The 19,926-nt window shown below is 36.4% G+C and overlaps 2 protein-coding genes across 6 annotated transcripts in view; one reads left to right on the plus strand and one right to left on the minus strand.

The window, feature by feature from the left end:
* Positions 1-53: 53 nt before the first annotated feature.
* Positions 54-12,695, plus strand: LOC106161590 (high affinity copper uptake protein 1). Of its 3 annotated transcripts, none has more exons than XM_024077206.2 (6): positions 54-241; positions 3,469-3,812; positions 7,218-7,403; positions 8,493-8,559; positions 9,021-9,186; positions 9,721-12,695. In XM_024077206.2, exons 2-6 carry the CDS (start codon positions 3,810-3,812, stop codon positions 9,920-9,922), a joined length of 624 nt encoding a protein of 207 aa, XP_023932974.1. In that variant the 5' UTR covers positions 54-241; positions 3,469-3,809; the 3' UTR covers positions 9,923-12,695. The 3 variants fall into 3 exon arrangements, with proteins under 3 accessions (XP_023932974.1, XP_023932976.1, XP_086865365.1); XM_087009239.1 differs by lacking the exon at positions 54-241 and adding an exon at positions 2,665-2,689; XM_024077208.2 differs by lacking the exon at positions 3,469-3,812 and having other exon boundaries at positions 94-241.
* Positions 12,271-19,926, minus strand: part of LOC112041869 (uncharacterized) — a 69,228-nt gene continuing 61,572 nt past the window's right edge. For 2 of the 3 annotated variants that reach the window (XM_087009210.1, XM_087009209.1), the window contains exon 19: positions 12,271-19,912. In XM_087009210.1, coding sequence (XP_086865336.1) covers positions 13,212-19,912 — 6,701 coding nt within the window. In that variant the 3' untranslated portion in view covers positions 12,271-13,211. The remainder of the gene's footprint in view (positions 19,913-19,926) is intronic. The other variant, XM_087009211.1, reaches the window with a different exon arrangement.

The following is a 19,926-nucleotide window of genomic DNA, read 5'->3' on the forward strand; positions in this document are numbered from 1 at the left end:
TTAGACAAAAATGAAGTTTAAGTTTGGGGTTACTCGAATGGTAGTGAAATTGTATGTCTAAACAATTTATGAATGACCGTCGGCTTTGAAAAATCTAAATTGGGCTTTGAATGAAGGACTTCCGGGTCAGCAACAAGGAGTTACGTGACGCAAATCCTGGTAGTGTTGTTTCAGGACAAACAGTGACAAGCGGTAGACGTGCACGGCATATGGACCATTTCAACAAACCAGGAGTCTAAAGGTAGGTTTATCGTTGTTACCTTATGTCATTTTAGAGTTATTAGGGCCCCAGTTTTGAGATTGAAGTAAACGAAAGCTACTACCCATCCTAGGGTTTAGTAGATAGACACCGTGTATAATGAGCAATGAAGAGAACAAAATAAATGGCCATCTTTCAGATCACAGCACAAATGTTCAATCAGAAACGGTTATGAACATTCTCGTCTTGTCTGTTAATCCTTAACAGTGTGGTATATTTTGGCATTGCTGGTATTATATTTTTATTCTAGGTCCAAAGATCGTTATTTGTAGAGCAAAACATTATGAAGCTTACAACCAGCGTTTGCCCAGGTTGCCTTAAGCTACTTTGCACTGCTAAAATGTAAGCTCCACAATGTTTCCCCTGTATACAAATGCGGTATGTAAAGGTGTCTTGGTTTTGTCAGTAAAAACTGCTTTTACACATAAATTTAACCCTACCAGTATTCCTATTTGTCTGTGTAAATTGACCAAACTTTGTATAGACTGCCTATGAATGGGGCCTTAGATATTATCTGTAGAAGTAAAAATAAAATGATTTTTGAAAAGAAAAATAAAATAAAACGTAAATGAATAATTCTGAAGATGGAAAGAAAACTAAATAGATAAATCTATGAATTATTGGCAGGCTTGTACTAGTTATTGGTTTTTAAATTTAATTGACTGTCAGTGTACAGCCAGTATTTGTCCTCTGTAGATTTATGTATTAGTCTGATGTGGCCAATTGTTTCCTCAAAAACAGAAACCAGGAAGTTTTTTTCCAAAGCCAGTTACTAACAGGACATTGTTACCATAACAGATCTGGATCACATTTACAGTGTACACATCACACACAAGATCTGCAAGTCAGAGCATGGCTAAAAAGAATGCTCCTGGGCATGACCAATCTTATGATTGTTGTGATCTGTAACCACTTAATTTGCATCTTAGATGGGAGGGATGATTTGCAATAAATAGTACTCCTTTTAGCTTTTTTTTTTTTTTTAATGCTACATTTAAACCCTCCATTGCTGCAGGGGTTTATAATAAAGAAAAGGAAAATGTACTTGTACATGATAAAGAAGAATTTAGAAGCAAAGTGGCAAGGCTCTCCCATATGTGGATGTTTAATGTAAATGTAACTTGGGTATGGGATATCTACTGAAGATAAGGCAAATCTCGCTTTTTATTACAAATGTGCATCATGGAAACCTCCCTGATTATATGATAGAATAACACTAGTCTGTAATTATGCTATCCAGTGTTCAGAGTCATGTACATTATTATGGTGGTAATTGATTTGAATCATGAACAGGTTGATATGCTGGTATTATCACAGGATTTCCTGTCCACTTTTAGGTACATTAAAGTGATCCAAGCCAGGATTTTGAACACATTCTTAGTGCATGAATTGCTTCTTGTTGAACTTTTGAGGAAAATAATCAATATCGAAAAAAAAATTATATTCACCCTTCCCTGCCTAACCTCAGTAGTCTGGCATCTTGACACAGTTTGAAAGTAACCTGGGTCATAGCACAAGTCTTATGAGATCTGGAAATGGAGTCATGGAATGAATGGTGTACATATCTGGAAAACCAGGTGTGGATCCAGAGATGTTTTCTGACAGTCTTCACAAATTGTCTTTTTTTATCCATCCTTATTTTGTCCGTCTTACAACAGAAAAATTATATGCCCGTCAATGTAAACTTGAAAAATTCTGACCGTCTTCCAGAAGAGGCTTTCAGAATGTCACCTTTGTCTTGGCATTTGTCACTGATTAGTGGCTACCCCGGTGAAAAAGTGTATTAATGTGATTATATGTGTTGAATTTCATGTCAGATGAACATATAAAGATATAAAAATTCATCAAAATATTTTAAAACAGTTACATCATCACACAGTAGTTGTGGATCGGTACGACTCTGTTGTCAGTTACGAACTACTTCCTGGTTTTCACAAGGTCCTTCAAAGACCCTAAAACATCGTTATAATTGCAGCACATACCATAAAACACCCCAAAATACTTAGATATGGACATATCAGATTATATAAATGCCAAAATTCCACATGACAACGATTTATAGCCTCCCAGGATTTTTTTTCCCTTCTGACGGTCGATGCAGCATGTATTTCAAAACAAATTGACTGCAAATTTAGCACGATTTTGCACCTTCAAGTTCCGTGACACATTTCAAATCATGTGCCTATTGTTTCTACAAGTATTCTCTGCCCCAAATGCATAAAGAAGAAATGTTATCTTACTGTGTTGTTGGAATAACTGCTTTTTTCTCCAAACCCATGTCTTCATCCCCATTCACCTCCAGCTAAAAATGACCACTAAGTTTTACATCTTACACCACTACACGTCACTTCCAGCACAATTCTGACCAATACTGATCTCCTCCAGTACCCCTTATTATAGTTACAGTCAGAAAAGGACGATTTAAGATTGGTAAGTCTGGTGGAGGCAGGGGGAAAGCTGTTAAATATGATTTTTCAAAAGCAAACTGGGAAGGAAAGTTACCGTTTCGATTTAAACTTGTTTGGTTTATTTTTGCCTCAAAAGGCAGATCACTATCATAACTATATATGATCATATTATTCCTGAATTATATATTTCTTTGATAAAGCTTTTCAATATGATTGACCTGTGGGCACTGACAACCTATGTTAGCATAAATATTATAAAAAAAGATTAAAGACTGAAATCATTGCACCTGTAATAAAATTCTTGTACATATGACATCATAGATCTATGAGGAAAAGAGATATTTATCTCTAAGCTTTGTTAAAGGTTGCAAAAACCAAAATAATGCCAAATTTATCAAAGATGAGTTCATAGTTATAAAAGAATTATAAATTAAAGAAAAGAATAGTTATAAAAGAATTATAAATTAAAGAAAAGAAAAGACAAAAGAAAAGAAAAATGTAAAGACATGGCTAGTTTTGAATTTGTCCCATTTAGACGTTAAGTTGCCTTGTTTCTGTTTCCTTTTCATTGTTAGAATGGGACTGGTTGGTTGAAAAGTGATAAGGAAGTAGTGCTTTGTTCTTTGTGGTAACTCTACCCCAAGGGAGATGAATGAAGAAAAAAAGCATTAACTGTTTTTCTGATTCTTACATTTTTTTATCTACTTTTTCTAAGAACTGTATGTAATTTTATGTAACTTAACACATCATGTTTAATGCCAATGGCATGTCTAACGCGTGTCAATACTCTTTCAATTTCAGTGTCATTTAGATCACTTCCAATAGAAGACACCACGACAAGAGTATTTTTCCTTCTAACCACAGAAAATAAGTTATCTCATTAATCATGGTTGGCAATCACTAACCAAAAAAAAGTTTATGGGAGCACATTCTGCATTCCAATTGGTTGACAGGATTTTATGATTTTTGGACAGTGAAAAAGATTTGATTGCACAAACACTTTATTGAATAACAACAAAGTAAGTGCAGCGAAGCAGTGAAAGTTGGCTGCATACATAAATACACACCAGCCACATTAAACAGGACAAATAATAGCCAGAGTATCCTCCTGCTAGGACTGAAGAGGAAAATCCCAAGTCACAATGGTAAGTAGTGTGCATATACATATGTATACCATTAATGTGTATACCATTAATATTTTTGAATAATATTTGCTGAACATAAAAGACTCAGTTTAATGTCACATTTTGCACTTTGGTGATAAATTTTCAAAACTACTATAAAATGTTCAAGTTGAAGTGTAGTGTGTGTGAAGTATAGAAAAAAATGTTGCCCACATTTATAATTTTTGATCTTGTGAAATATATATAGTTATTTAGTCAAAACAAAATAAAAAAAAAAACAGATCCAGCACACCTCAACTGACAAATTGGGGAAAAAATCTTAAGAAAAGCATTTTAGGCAAAAAAAAAAAACACAACTTGGAATTCAGTCTCACTATTCCGTGATCTGCATTATAGATAAGCACACTTATGCAGGTGAGATGGGTGATGATAAAAGTTATGACGCGTGTCACGGTGAATATCTCACTTATCTCAGAACTAAAGCAGTAGCAGAATAAGTAGGAATTAAGAAAGAAGTGTTAATTGACCGTGTAAGTACTTTTGGTTAGTCAGGCATTTTTCTCACTTGATTCTTTCAACTCTGAAATTGGGTCACTTTCATGAAAAACAGCTTCCGTCTTTTAATGCAGTGACTGGCACATGACCCACCCTGCCCACATCCATTTTTAGTGAAATACAAATATTTGACCCCCACCCCCTTCCCCACATTCATTTGATATTTATACAGATATAAGCCAAAATTGTATACTTGAGAAACATCATGTTATGTTCCTACAAACCATTTCTATCAAAATAAACAGATAACTGTCTTCTCGACTTTGCAGCAGCCTGCGTGCAGATTGCAATCTGACTTGGTGCACATGACTGGATGTCCGTATCATTGGCAACTAAACAAGATATGTTGTTGAGATTACTTTAGGTCTCCCTCTCTGTCAAATTTATTGCTTTCCTTTAGAGACATATATCCTTCAGGATCAGTTTTCCACAAATGTTGATGCTTTTAAAATCGTGCATGCAGGTAAACCATATTTAGTCCACAGGTGAAGTATAGAACAGCCTCATAATGAGGGTATCGAATGATAAGTTTATGTACGTGATACGTCACGACATCATGTACGTCTTTCTTTCTACATATAGTTGTTAATAAGCAGTGAGACAGGAAGATACCAGCAGTGTCAACCTTCCATATTAAACGCTTTGGTAGGTTTGATAGACACCCCCCACACAAAAACACACAATTTGTATATTAAATTTGTTCCTTGATCTACTGGTAAGTTTCAATAACAGAGTTGATCTGTAACAAGGGATGCTTTTTGTCAGATCATGAAAGGAAGTCACAAAAATCAGTTGTCATGGATCATGTATCCCATGGCTTTGGAAGCACTGTCAGTATACTGGTATGACATCAACTTTCATCAACATCAATTTTCAACCTTTTTTTCTGAGTGCCAAGCTACATAGACTGGCTTTTATAACCATCTGGTGTTACAAGAAACGACTTGACATTTTGGATATGTGCACAGCTTTCAGGTCTAGGAAGTCAGAATATTATTGCGGTCTGAGTTTAATTATTTATTTATTTGCAGCTAAATAAAATTAGATATGGATTGTGCGATAAATTATAGATAAATACAATTGTAAAATGCATTAAATGAAATGAGATGACAATCAAGTAAAGTGTTTAGATAAAATTTTAAAAAATATATTTAATATTATATTTGATACATAAAGACACAACAGCACTGCCTTAGAATATGAAACCTAGCTGTCATATATAATATAAACTGGCTATGATCTAACTTAGTTCTACTGTGAACACAGCCTCCATAGGCTTAATTTAAATGACGTGACTCTTTAGCCTTTTAACCATTGTCATCAACCGAGTGGAAAGATTAAAAGGTCTACTGCTCTCCCTGGCTAGAGATAAGGCATCATGAGTAGACATACACCAAGGTACTTATTATGGAAAATTGACCATTGAATGCTGCGGCTTTGTAATTGTTACCGATTGTTTGCCACATACCCAGCTTGTATTGTCGCATGTGTTCATTCCACAGCATGTCTCGGCACAGTGTAATCTCCAACAGATTTTGTTGTAAAACTGTTGTAATGTTAATGTAGCCAATGCCCAGTGAGCAGTTACTCTTTCCCCTTTCTGTTTCCTTTGTAGTTACCTTCTTTTATCTGTTTATTTATTTATTTATTTATTTATTTATTTATTTATTTATTTTTTGGTCTGAGATAGTATAGAATGACTATCAGTTTATGCCAGTTTATCTGAGATGAGTTGCCTTTATCTTTATAGCTACTTAGTGCATTTCTTATCTCGATGAATGCTGTCTTTTTGTGTTTTTATAGAGATGGCACTAGTCTGATATCTTCCAGACTGATGTGCCTTATCTTGAGATCATATTTTAACAAACCAGTGCTCACAAATGAGAGATTTTGGACAAATGCAGTCCACTGTGACCGTGCACTGACCCACACTGACCACAGTGACTGACAGTGGTCAGTAAGCTTGTCTGGGTGGTCATTCAGCTAGCCAGTCTGGCAGTTATATATAAAATCAATTTACATCACATTTAATAAACACACATCACATGATACAAGTGTGTCTCTAGGATAGTCCTGGCCAGTGTCTCAGATAACCAAAAAGATGGTCTCAGTTGATAGTAGGTAGTTATTGCACATCTATGTGTTCCACATATTGGGTACATATGGTCCGGTGAGAACAATGCATTTAACATTCTATAAGCTTCAAACAAGTTTCACAATCTATAAAGAGCTGAACATCCCCCAAAATTTAATTGTTAATTTTGTACTGTGATCTCAGTTGACAGGCTTGCTGTGCTACTTAAAGTCTCTGCACCCCTCCCTACCCTACCACCACTTCACCCATCCACAGAGGGCACTTTAGCCTTGGTGTGAATTTTGCCATGATATTTACATTTGGGGTTTAATTCTAAAGGTATGAGATGACCACTCCTTAGCTGACTCTATATACTAGGGATATATATATATAAAGCTTATCTCTTCAGTCTTGAGAGATAGAAGTTTAGCCTTACTGTCCTAGCCAAGACCACATTCCCGGTCAGGTTATAGCAGGTGTCACTTCATATGTCCCATCTTGTCAGGCTTTGTTGGTACATTCACCAGTGGAGGCTACATTTTCATTAGTGTTGGTATATCTGTGCATCAGTTGGTCTTTATGTTAGTGGTTTGTTATATTTTAAAAAATTCTTCACAAGTTTTGATGAAATTTTTACGATAGGTGGTTATACGTGAAGAAATCGATTTTTTGCAATAAGAGAAAATTACTGCTTTGCAAAAACCTATGATGGAAGATTTTCAAACATATTTTACAGGTAAAACATTAATGACATCTCTTTAAAATTAATCCATGCTGTTTTTTTATTCTATTTCTAGAATCATTCCATGCACAATATGTCTGTGACCATAAACCCACATGCAGGCCATGATATGGGCAACGCAACATACAACACAGTAGATCCACACGCGGGGCACGATATGGGAAGCGGTAGTATCGGAGACCCCCACGCAGGACACAACATGGGCAGTGATCTAGGAATGAACATGAACCATGAAATGAAGGTCAGGAATAATTCTACCTGTATTCCTGTATATGAAAATAATGGTGACAGTATACTGTAGATTATAGCTATAATTACTGTTCAATATACGTGTAACAATTAGTAAGTAAAAGAAAATGATAATGTGTTACAGTAAATATAAAAACTACATCAGTGCAAATGCCCGGATTTTTGGTTTGTGATGAGAGAGAGAGAGAGAGAGAGAGAGAGAGAGAGAGAGAGAGAAGGATCAAGAGAGATCAATTAAATATGTAGTGAATACTGACTGTCTTACATCATATTCAATCCTATACACTGTATTTAACCTGCCATAACACTTGTTGACTCCAACTCTGCTTTATTGTGTGGGTTGGAGATAATCTACCATCATATGTATAGACCTCTATCATGAATTAAGTAAATCATCATTTCATAAATGCATTTTGAGCACTTACACATTATAGGAAAGGCAAAAATAGCAACCCAAAGTTTCTTGGCAAATCCAGGAGCTTAATTGTCTTTTGTATTGATATGTCAGCTCATTCTTTGATGAAAGACTCAGGGTGGTAATGGCATACTTCTGCTGCAGGATATGATTGATTTCCTCAATGTAAGACAGGCAGTAATTATCATCAACATTTGTCCATGATCTCTCCCTTTTTCTGTGTGTGTAAGCTCAGGTTCTCTTGTAAATAAACAAAATACAGTTATAAAAGGATTCGGGATTAGAATATTGAAAAATTAATAAAAATTGAAAAGACGTTACAACTTATTGTCACTATAGTTTCTTGAAGATGCTTCTTAGATGGCTTATTATAAATTTAACTGCGGTCAATAGTGCTGGTTTATCGATGAAACCACTTGTCAAAATGTAAAAATACAAAGATTCAAATCAATTTATGAATAGAAAGTTTATATATATAAGTAAAGAACTGCATGTATGGCTGTTGTGGCATTTTATGAATAGATTTGCTGGTAGAAATCAAATAGTTGTATTTAATGAAATTACACTCAATTTGTAAAAAATAATTAGTGTCAAAAATTAACTTTACATACCAATTGAGAACTTCACGAAATTAAATTGATTTAGAATAAAATGTTTTTATTCTAGATGTATTTCCACACAGGAGTCATGGAGACAATATTGTTTTATCAGTGGCAGACACATACAGTTGGAGGTAAGAAAAAACTAGAAAAACCTTGTGCAGTATTTGTTGTCTCCATTGCTGAGCCTGTGCTCTGATCAATTTGCAGATAAGACTGGTTTTCATAACATTTTTGGACAATGAACATTTTAGATAGCATCAAGTACTGTTGATTGTACATTCATTTTGTCATCCATTTTACTATTATTGATTCAGAAGGCTATGAGCTGTCAGCTTAGCCAGGAAAAATAAAAAATGTCATTCCCTAGTCTGTTCCTCTGCTTCTTGCTGCAGTCTTTGATCTATGATTCACATGTATATAACTTGTTTCATGTTTATCTTTACTTTGACTATGGCTGTTGATATATTATTGATAATTACTGTATTTTGACATTAAGAAAATGTATTGTACCAATATAAAATTTTCACTGAACTTTCATCTTTTAATTTGCATATTTTGAAATACTCAACTTTCAAGATTATCTCCCTTTTAGCCATGGTAGGATCCTGCATAGGAATCTTCATTCTGGCTGCATTGTATGAGGGTCTCAAGGTTCTGAGGGAGCATTTACTGCGTAAACACAATGTGATGACCAGAGCACGATCCTATAACAGTGCATATACTGATGCTATGGTCACAGAAACACATGCAACTGTACAGTAAGTTAGAATTTTGCATTTGAAGCAGTTTTTTTTTTTTTTTTTTTTTCTTTTTTTTTTTTTTACAGGGGAAAACAGTTGTCCAACATGACCTCCATGCCTAGTAATTTGAAAGAAAATTAGTCTAGGAGTTCAAGAGTGGGGGAGGACAGCGACAACTTTGGTTAGACTTTCATTGTAATCATGACATAATACATTTCTATTTGTCAGTGGTCCCATTTTGATTAAAAAAAAAAATTGGTATAAATATTTTTTAGTTTTGAATGTGTTTTAGGATTTTTCCCAGTATAACTGGTATTTATGCCTCCTTTTGCTTCATGATTATAGATAAAAATAAAGATGGCACCATACAGTTGTTCAAAATGAAATGTTATTTGACATTAAATCATATTGAGTAGATTTGATTATCTTTTTTCTATTCACATTACATGTCATTTTGTATTTTTTACTGACAAAGCACAAAGTTCACACTTTTATACTTCTACATGCACTTCAGTTCTTTTTAAAGATTTATTTCATGATTATAATTTCCAGACCACGGATGTGTAGCAAAGCCCACTTCATCCAGACCCTCCTCCATGTTATTCAGGTGGTTGTATCCTATTTCTTAATGCTGGTATTCATGACCTACAACATATGGCTGTGTCTAGCAGTAGCATTAGGAGCTGGGACAGGATACTTCTTGTTTGGCTGGCGAAAAGCGGTGGTGATAGACATAAATGAACACTGTCATTAACAACAGCTGATGGTTAAGTGATCTTATGGTGCTAATAGAATAAATCCAAGTGTTCATTTTTTAAAATTTTTTTTTTTTATTTATTTAAGAAATTATTTTCTTATGGGCACAAAGAAATGTGTTTTGCTGAATCACCGACTTCATGTTGTAGAGTAAGGAAGGAAACTTTAACCTTCTGCCAATGTCAGTTGTATTTTTAAGGTTAATAAGTGGCAGGAAGTAGTGTCTATTTTGAAACATGTTGCATTTTGTTGCGCTATGATATAAATGTATTGATTTAAAATTTTCTCGAAATTTTAGTACCGCAGAAAAGACATACTCTCTGAAATGAACCCACCTTGTTTTCAAAATATTTTTTGGATTGTTTTAACAAAAGATATTTTGGGAACTAATGCATTTTGTTTAGATTTAGTGAGTGATTTGTGTGTAAATGAGATCTTTAAACAGGACTGCCTGCAGTTTAAACTCTCAGAGTGAGTAAATCCATTGTTTATCATGTCCTAACCTGGGGCCAGGTTTTAAACACTACGAACTTATTTTTAAATGTGTTGAAAATAGTAGTAATTACTCCAGTTGGCAACCTTGTATGTTCAGCATAATAACAAAAGAAGCAGCTTTTTGTGAGATTTATCCAAGAATAGGTATGTATGTATTGTTGGGTGTATGCTGGAGCTACCAATCTTATCTGGTGCCTTGTCTACTTTTTGATGAGTGAGTATATCCCATGACACATATACTTATGTTCAATTTTAAAACATTCTAAAGGAATTCACAAATGCAACAATTCCATTTTATATGTGTAACCTGCCTATACATAGGATAGAAAGGTCCATCATTGATGAAATTGGGCCCAAGCATTTGCCTAAACTATTAAATATGTAAATTGGGTCTACAAGTACATATGATTTTTAAAGTCTGTTGCAATTCTGTACTGAAAGACCTTTTATCCTGACATGGAAAAGGTTACATTGTTAATTACAACATCCATCTCACGCAGTGATTATGTATGAAGAGTTCGGGAGGGGTTACTTTATGCTGTTTATTATTTTTTATTTCTTCTCACCATGTAGCCAAGTTACATAGTTTCTTTAAGTAATGTTGATAATGCTGCATTGCTGTTTATGTTTACATTGAAGACCTAAATATTACAGCGTGTGCAGAGTGTGCTCCTGTGCACACAATCTTCAGATTAGTTGTTAGACTAAGTTTAGTTAGATAAAGTTGTTAACACAGTGACACTGAAATGTGGGAGTCGTGTGAGAGATGCACAAGAGGTTATAGCCCTGTGGTTGTTTGTTTTATACTGGTATCTTTAAAATGAAATCCATTTATTTGTATATATATAAGTATTAATGCATAATGTTGTAAATGGATCATCGAAAGCTTTATTTTGTAAAAGTCTTGGCAGCAATCGAATGTGTAGGCTTGTGATTTTTTTCACATCACACACCAAGTCTAATACTTTCCCTCAGTTCTCTGGTAGCAGTAGCGATGCATACAATATAATATTAGGATTCTTTACCTGCATCCATCAGCTTATCTTAGTACCAGCAACATAGGCCTTCCTACTGGTTAGAAGGTTTTAATTGTTCCAAAAGGACAAATAGTTATGCTTTTTACTGACAACCTAGGAAAAATTGGCACATTTAGTGTGGTTAGCGGACTTGGACATTTATCACTTTAGACTTTTCAACAAAATCTATTAAGTTAACATAAATCACACCTGCAATTATGGAAATGTTTTGAAAGGATATTGATGGACAACCTATAGACTAGATTTCCTGTTGCCAATTGTACAAAAATTGAAGGATAGAGGGATACATTTATAATATATGTGCAGGGATATACTGAGAGTTGGCCCTTCACTAGGTTTGAGTATGTCTGAAAATCTTACAAGTGCCCAGCAGTCTCATTCTGTTCTATCATATACAGTGTATGGCTAGAAAGATTGGGTTTTTTATTTTCAACCCAAATTCCTTATGATGCCCCTTGACAAAGGAGGATAGTTTTGATCAATGCTTATGCTGTTCAGGTATGTCTACATAAATCATGGTCTTTTGGATTCTTGATGCAAGTTCATCCTTAAAATTTTGATTTCTTTGCAGTCTGAGGGTATATGGATGTGACCAATATTAGTCTAATTGAGCATCAGGGTATACATGTGAGAAATGTGGATGTTCTATTGCATAGTTCCCTTGATTTCTATAAAAAGAATAGTGTCACTATGTTATGAAGATAGGACAGAGAGACAGAGAAAGAGCTTGAGGGCTTTAGAGCCATCAAGGTTCCACTCAAACTGCTTTTCACTGTATATACTGAATACAGTATACATAAAATATACCATTAAATGATGTTTAAAATTTATTGGCACAACATTATACAGTTCAAAATAACTGATAATCACATATCATATTGTATTGTAGAGAACATTATATCAGCAGCAATGTTGACAGTGCAGTCTTCATGACTGGTTAGGTACATTCTATTCTGTCTTGTTTAATTCTTATATTTAAATCCAGCCAAAGCTTATGTGAAAATATTTAGAGCCTAATTCAGTGAGTCATTGATACTACAAAGAAAAAATACATCTGATTTGTTAATACGCAGAATATGAAGCTTAAATCTTATGCTATTTAAGGACATATGTATATAAACAAGACAAACTGTGAAGATTTTAATGAATGAATAGCCTCTAGTTTGGACCAATTGTATTTTTCTTATATAATGGATATGACACACCTACTCTTAAGAATAAACTATTTTCAATGGCAAAGTTCTGTTCTGATTTAAAATAATGCTGATTGAACTATCACAGAATGTATTAATGATTGCATTAAATTATATCAAAATTTAACATTTCAAAATTATCAATATTATACATCTCAGTTCCATCACAGTTTAAAATATGAAAGTAAATTATTTACAAACCATGGAAAGAAACAATATTTTAAAAATACCCTAACAAACATTTTTGGCTAAAACAGGAATTAGTAAACATCTTCATATAGTGAAGCACACAATGAATCTACAATCAACCCAAGATGCCCTGTCTAAATATGATTTGACAGCTCTGCTGCCTTGTTAAAACTCCTTCCAATCCAACAACAGTAATGAATATGAATTTCTCAACATTTTCTTTGAGAATGTCTATCATATTTATACTTATTATTTCTTTATTTCATTATTATTATTTTTTTTGTAGAATTCTCATCCCCTTCCTTCCATCAACTTGGTGATTAATCACAGCCAACTGCATAACCACATGGCAAATGGAGTTCCTCAAGCTGTGCTATTTTCTGTTTGCTATCTTCAACAGTTTTGTATCTAACACTTCCTTTTCCCTTCTTAATGCAGATTTTGTTAACCTTACAGCCTCCATTTGGTCTACATTTTGCAACACAAAGACTTCCCCAAAAATGGAAATAATGTGAAGCAAGTTCAGATCATTCCTGTTGTACTTGGCCTTCATGAAAAGCAGTTTCTCCTTCACATCAGCCTTCTGACAAAGCTCGACAAGCTTCATTGGCCAACCATTGCCTGTTTCTAACAAGTGGTTTTTCACTAACAGCCCCAACCTAATTCTGTCTTCTTCAAATGATTCTGCATTTGTCTTCACTTCAGCACTAGATAATCTTACAAGAAACTTCTTTTTACTTTCTATGACTTCAAAGGTGTCCCCACAGCCTCCGAGTACGTCAACCAAATCTATATTTTCATCACGTGTATATTTCATGGTTTTGTAGATTTCCATCTTTTTCAACTGCCTCTCTATATCTGCCTGTTGGGCAAGCACTTCCAGGCTTATTGGCAATATGGTTGCTGTTACATGACTCTTGACTAACTGAGTCAAGAGCTGTTTATCTCTCTCATATGTTTCCTTTTGTATACAGGCCCTTGTAAACCTCAAAGCCCCATTGTCATCTAATGCAAAGGTTTTACCAAGCCTTCTAAAAATTGTTCTCAATTCCAAACCAGCACTGCATTTCTCTCTCATGAGCTTCAGTTGCTCCCTGATGTCAGCCTTCTCCTCAAGCTGGCTCAGTGTCATGGCCCCATATGAGTCCTGCTCCCATCTAGATAAATGCTGTTTCACCAACTGAGCAAAATACTGATAGTCTTCATCTAACAACTGTCCAGTCTCCTTCAACCTGGCTCCAACAGGTGGCTCATGATTCATGGGGAGAGTTTTCACTGTCACTAAATTGGCTGCATCAACTTTGTTATTTCCATTAACCACCTGGTCTTGTGGTTTTACATAGGGAACCATTGTCACTTTCTTCTTTTGTTTTACATCACCTATACTCTGTTTCTCTACTGTAGGTGTTTCATCAGAGTTACCTTTACTTTTTCCACCATCAAAACCAAGACCCTGTGATGGTACATTGGAAACAATGGTAACTTCACTCATGGCATTTTCATCATCTTTCATTTGTGCTTTGCGAGTAGGTGGCGCAGCAGCTTCATCTTTTTCATCATTCAAATCGGGGCCATGAGGTGTTGCATGTGCTTTAAGCTTTTCCTCGTCTTTCATCTTGTTCTCCATATCAGGCACTGCAGAAACTCCCTGTTTCCTTCCAATAACATCTTTCATCTGCACAAAATCAACACCTTTCACTTGGCTCACCAAGAACTGGTTGTTTTCTAAGAGGTGATACTTCAGCTTAAAATTCTTTTTATGTTTGGCTCTTAAGCTTAGAAGGATACATCTCACAGAAGGCACTGTACCCAAGGCTGAAAGCAATACTGGCTCCTTAACTTTTGATAAGTGTTCAACTATTTCCCGTGTCAAGATGTATTTGATATTTTTCATTTGCACAAAATCAATATCTTTCACATGGCTCAACAAGAACTGGTTATTTTCTAAGAGGTGATTCTTCAGTTTAAAATTCTTTTCATATTTGGCTCTTATGCTTAAAAGAATACATCTAACAGAGGGCACTGTACCCAGTGTACTAAGGGATACTGGTTCCTCCACTTGTAATAAGTGTTCAACTATTTGCTGAGTTAAAGTGAATTTCTCCTGATCAAAAGCACTATGATCTCTGTGGGTTTCATTTTTGAAACCAGTCTGTATTTCACTCCCAGTTACAATGCAGGCCTCCTTAACATCAAAAACAAATTGGCTTGGACCACCTGGGCTAACAGGTAATGCACTGGGCTGAGGGGCATCAGCAGACTGACCTGGGCTCTCTGATAACTGCACACAGGGAATCACTGTCACTTTCTTCTCTGGTTTTATATCATCTATCCTTTGTTTCTCCACAGCAGTTGTTTCAGCGGCTTTACCTTCACTTTGTCCACCATCAAAACCAAGACCCTGTGATGGCACACTGGAAACAACAGTAACTTCCCTCTTGGTATTTTCATCATCTTTCATTTGTACCTTCACAGTAGGTGGTCCAGCAGCTATATCTTTTTCATCATTTAAATCAGAGCCATGAGGTATCATCCATGGTATCTTTGTAGCATGTGCTGCATCAACTTTGTTATTTCCATTAACCATCTGGTCCTGTGGTTTTACATAGGGAACCATTGTCACTTTCGTCTTTGGTTTTATATCATCTATCCTTTGTATCTCTTCTTTAGGTGCTTCAACAGAGTTACCTTTACTTTTTCCACCATCAAAACCAAGACCCTGTGATGGCACAATGGTAACTTCCCTCTTGGTATTTTCATCATCCTTCATTTGTGCCTCCACAGTAGGTGGTCCAGCAGCTTCATCTTTTTCATCATTTAAATCAGAGCCGTGTGATGTCATGCATGACATCACTGTAGCATGTGCTTTAAGCTTTTCTTTGCTATTATTGTTTTTCTCCATATAAGGCATTTCAGAAAATCTAACATCACATTTCCCTTGTGTCTCCATAGCAGGTGCTGCTGAAGCTTCAATGCCAGTTCTTCCATCTTCCCTGTCTTCCTCCATGACAAGTGCCCCAGCAACATATGCTTCATCGTTTTCAAAGTTTAAACCAGAGCCAGGGGTCATGAATTGTTTTATTGTAACATGTGCCTTAATCTTTTCTTCATCTTTCATCTTTTTCTCCAAAGGAGGCACTGCAGATACTCCCTGCATCCTTTTGACATCTTTTATCTGCACAAAATCAGCACCTTTCACATGACTCAACAAGAACTGGTTATTTTCTAAGAGGTGATCCTTCAGCTTGAAACCCTTTTTATGTTTGGCTCTTATGCTCAGTACAATACATCTTACAGAAGGCACTGTACCCAAGGCTGAAAGCAATACTGGCTCCTTCACCTGTGATAAGTGTTCAACTATTTGCTGAGTCAAGATGTATTTCTCCTGATCAAAAGCACTATGATCTGTATGGGTTTCATTTGTCATACCAGTCTGCATTTCACTCCCAGGTAGAATGCAGGTCTCTTTAACCCCTAAACCGAAATGCCTTGGGCTAACTGGTAATGCACTTTTTCCACCACCAAATCCAAGACCCTGTGATGGCACACTGGAAACAAAGGTAACTTCCCTCTTGGTATTTTCATCTTTCATTTGTGCTTCCACAGTAGGTAGTCCAGCAGCTTCATCTTTTTCATCATTCAAATCAGGGCCATGAGGTGTCATGCATGATATCTTTGAAGCATGTGCTTTAAGCTTTTTTTCAGCTTTAATCTTTTGCTCCATATGAGGCATTGCAGAAACTTTAACATCACATTTCCTATGTGTCTCAACAGCAGGAGCTCCTGAAGCTTTATTGCCAATTTTTTTATCTTCCCCGTCTTCCTCCATGACAAGTGCCCCAGCAGCATCAACTCCACCTTTTTCATGCTTTTTATACTCAACCTGTATGTGTGCCCTTTTAGCATCATGAAACTGGCTTGGGCCACTTGGGTCAACAGTTAACATACTGGACTGAATGGTAGGCTCTGTGGCACCTTCAATATGGCTCAAGGTGACAAATGGTGTCACATTAGCACAATCTGTATCCTCTGCTTTGTTCAAACATACAGCTTCAGTGTTCCAGATCTTTACCATCCTAAACAAATGTCCATGTTCTTCAATGCACTTGGTTAATGTGTAAGATGGTTCATGTTCTATCACCAAGAACAAATGACTCCCTACATCAGGATGCTTTTTCAAACAAGACAATGTAACTGGGGACCTAGAGGTTTGCAACACAGATTCAATACTTTTGGCCAAATCAGCATGATATTGGTTGTTCAGTGCACTGGATACCTCTGTCAGTGTGCCCAACTGACCATACTCTTCCAACATTGTACAAGAAGACGGTCTCTCAACAATAGCAGCATTTTCTCCATTCTGAACAAGAGTAACATTAAGCATATCTTGTTTTGCCATTCCTTCTAATTGTGGTTTTCCTTGAAACATTGTCCTAGAAGGTGAAAGATCAACTACTGAATCTTCTGCATTCTTGACAAATGCAAAATCAAGCAAATCTAGCTGTGATAATTCTTCTGATGATAGTTGTCCTTGTTTCACATCAGAAGCTGGAATATCAACTACTGCATCCCCTGCAGTCTTGACATATGTAATACCAAGCATATCTTGCTCTGCAAATTCAACAGATGATGGTTGTCCTTGTAGCACGATATCAGAAACTGGAAGAGCTACTGCTTCATCTTCTCCATTCTTGGCAGTCGTAACATCAAGCACATCTTGCTGTGCTAAGTTACGTGATGATGGTTGTCCTTGTAACATTATATCAGAAGTTGGCAGCTGAACTACTACATCTTCCCCTTCCTTGTCAAGAGTAACATGAAGTAAACCTTGTTTTATCATTTTATCAAAAAACCTTTGCCAAGAAAAGTCACCAAATGACTGGCCTCGCAGCTGATCAGCCAATCTCTTCACACTAGGGGTTCTGCTAAGTTCTTTGAAAGAAGCAGTGTTTGTAGGTGGTTTGTGCAGTTCTAGTACTGCAATAATACAGTCAAGTAGTTCGTCTTCACTTGCTTTGTGTAGATATTCCCTTCCATGGTCTTCTTCTCTTTCTTCTTCCCCTTCCAATGCTGCAAGTTTCTTCAATGCATCTGAAGCTAAGGCACTACAAGGTTGAATTGTCTTCATTGTCTCTCGCAAAGTTTTTATATAAGTTTCATCAAATACCCTAGTATCATAAGGCACCAAGTATGTAAAGACCCCTGTTTCTGGTGCAAATGCATTGACAGTCACAGTAGTGGTATCCTTTCTTTTTCTTTCTTTTTTCTTTTTTGTTCTCTTGCTTGAGGATGTTTTTGGATTAACTGTATCCATTTTTTCCAACCTCTCAGACCCATCACCAGCACTCTCTGTTAATGCTATTTCAGTCATAGTCATATCTTCCAATTCACTGATTTTCTCCATATTTCTACTGTCATCACCACCAGCTATTGCATTATCGCCATCCGGGCTTGCAGCTATACTGGCAGTTTCCACCAAGTCGTGAAGCTCTTTCAACAATGGACTCACATTAGGGAGAAATTCAAGGGAACCTGAAACCTTTTGTCTCACTTCATTTATCTTCAGGAGGATTGGATGGGTCAATGGGTGCTTTTTTGTGAATTTCATCTCATGTTCAAAGATGGTGGCTGATACCATGCGTCCACTCTCTACATCAACTTTCCAAGTTGCTCCATATCTGCACTTGTGAAAGGTAAGCAGGAGAACCATAGCCCAAAGATTGTCATATTCACATGGTAGAGCAGTAAATCCCTCAACCCAGGCAGAACTTTTACTACCGGAAACGAAATTATAGAATACCCCATAGTGTTCCTGCATTGCGGTATCACAAGAAAACCCTATAGGGTTCCTCCAACAAGGAAGAGCCTGGCACACTACTCCTGGGGTCTTCAAAGGAGCCCCTGCTGTACTGAGAATTGTCCATATGATTCGGTATGGCTGCTTTGGGCTGCGTAGTTCAGTTCTACTGCTAAAAGTTTCATTGCTATGATCAGTGTTTTTGGAACCATTTTCTGTATCGTCACATTCACTTTCTTGCTGCTCTATGTTACTGGCATTCAATTCTTCAGGCATTTCTACTAAGAAGGTTCTGTTGCCTTCCCCAAACTGATATAGGAGGTGAGCTTTCAATGGGATATCTCTTATAACTCCTCTGTTTGATGCTTTGATGGCATTACTATAATCTAAAATTATATTCCCTGAAGCAATAAACCTCACAGCATCAGGATCTGCAATCTTTTTCAAAATTTGAGTTGCAAAATCTGGTTTCTTCAGCATTATGGTTGGGGGATTAACCAATGCCACAGAGGTTGTAGGATCTACACCAGCCTTCTTCATTGCTTCTGTCAAAGCTTTTCGTCTAATACCTTCCTTGTCTTGCTCTCCTTCATGTACTTTCCCAAAGGCCACCATTGGGCTAAGACCAGCTGTTAATATGGTTTGAAGCAATCCCATATCTTTGGAAAATATGCTAAGCCATTCTTTCTCTGAGGACAAATGACCAGCTACACCTTTCCTTCCTTTTCCCCACAAAACCCTCCTAGAAGTGTCCTGACTTTGAATCTTGCCCTTTTGATTTAAAGCATCCAAAAGCATCTGCACATCAAGAGCATTCTTTGATCCCTCTGGTAAAAATGACAGCAAACATGTAGCAAGATTTTGCACAAGATTTTCAAGAAGACCCAGCCTCTTGCTATCCACATGGTACATATGACAGAAGTCTGCTCGTACATTTTTATGAGTATTTCTACCTTCCTGCCCTCTTCTAGCAGTTTTAAGCCATTCTAGGAACATTTGCCTCAGCATAATAGGCTCACTGTAGTAGCCCCTATCAAACTTGTTGCGAGCACTGGAGCTAAAATGCAAAGACTGGATGAACTGTGCATCTTCCTTCAGAATCTTCTTTGTTGGCATGGTGAATGGATCTTTGGCTTGTAAGGATGCTGCCATTATAATGCCATCACAGGGACAGTCAAAAAGAACACCAAACATGATGACACATGTCAGGTGTAGATTCACAGGCAGTCGCATGTCTAACATACCCAGGGTTGTGATGCTGGCATTTTCATCATTGTCTGTAAATTGATAA

This window comes from Lingula anatina, chromosome 3, assembly GCF_051362555.1.
Source record: "Lingula anatina isolate TDL-2025a chromosome 3, LinAna3.0, whole genome shotgun sequence".
Classification (NCBI taxonomy): domain Eukaryota; kingdom Metazoa; phylum Brachiopoda; class Lingulata; order Lingulida; family Lingulidae; genus Lingula; species Lingula anatina.

Coding starts and splice junctions, on each gene's coding strand:
- LOC106161590 (XM_024077206.2), top strand. Junction 7,404..8,492: donor ACATGAACCATGAAATGAAG/GTCAGGAATAAT, acceptor TTTTTATTCTAG/ATGTATTTCCACACAGGAGT. Junction 8,560..9,020: donor GCAGACACATACAGTTGGAG/GTAAGAAAAAAC, acceptor TCTCCCTTTTAG/CCATGGTAGGATCCTGCATA.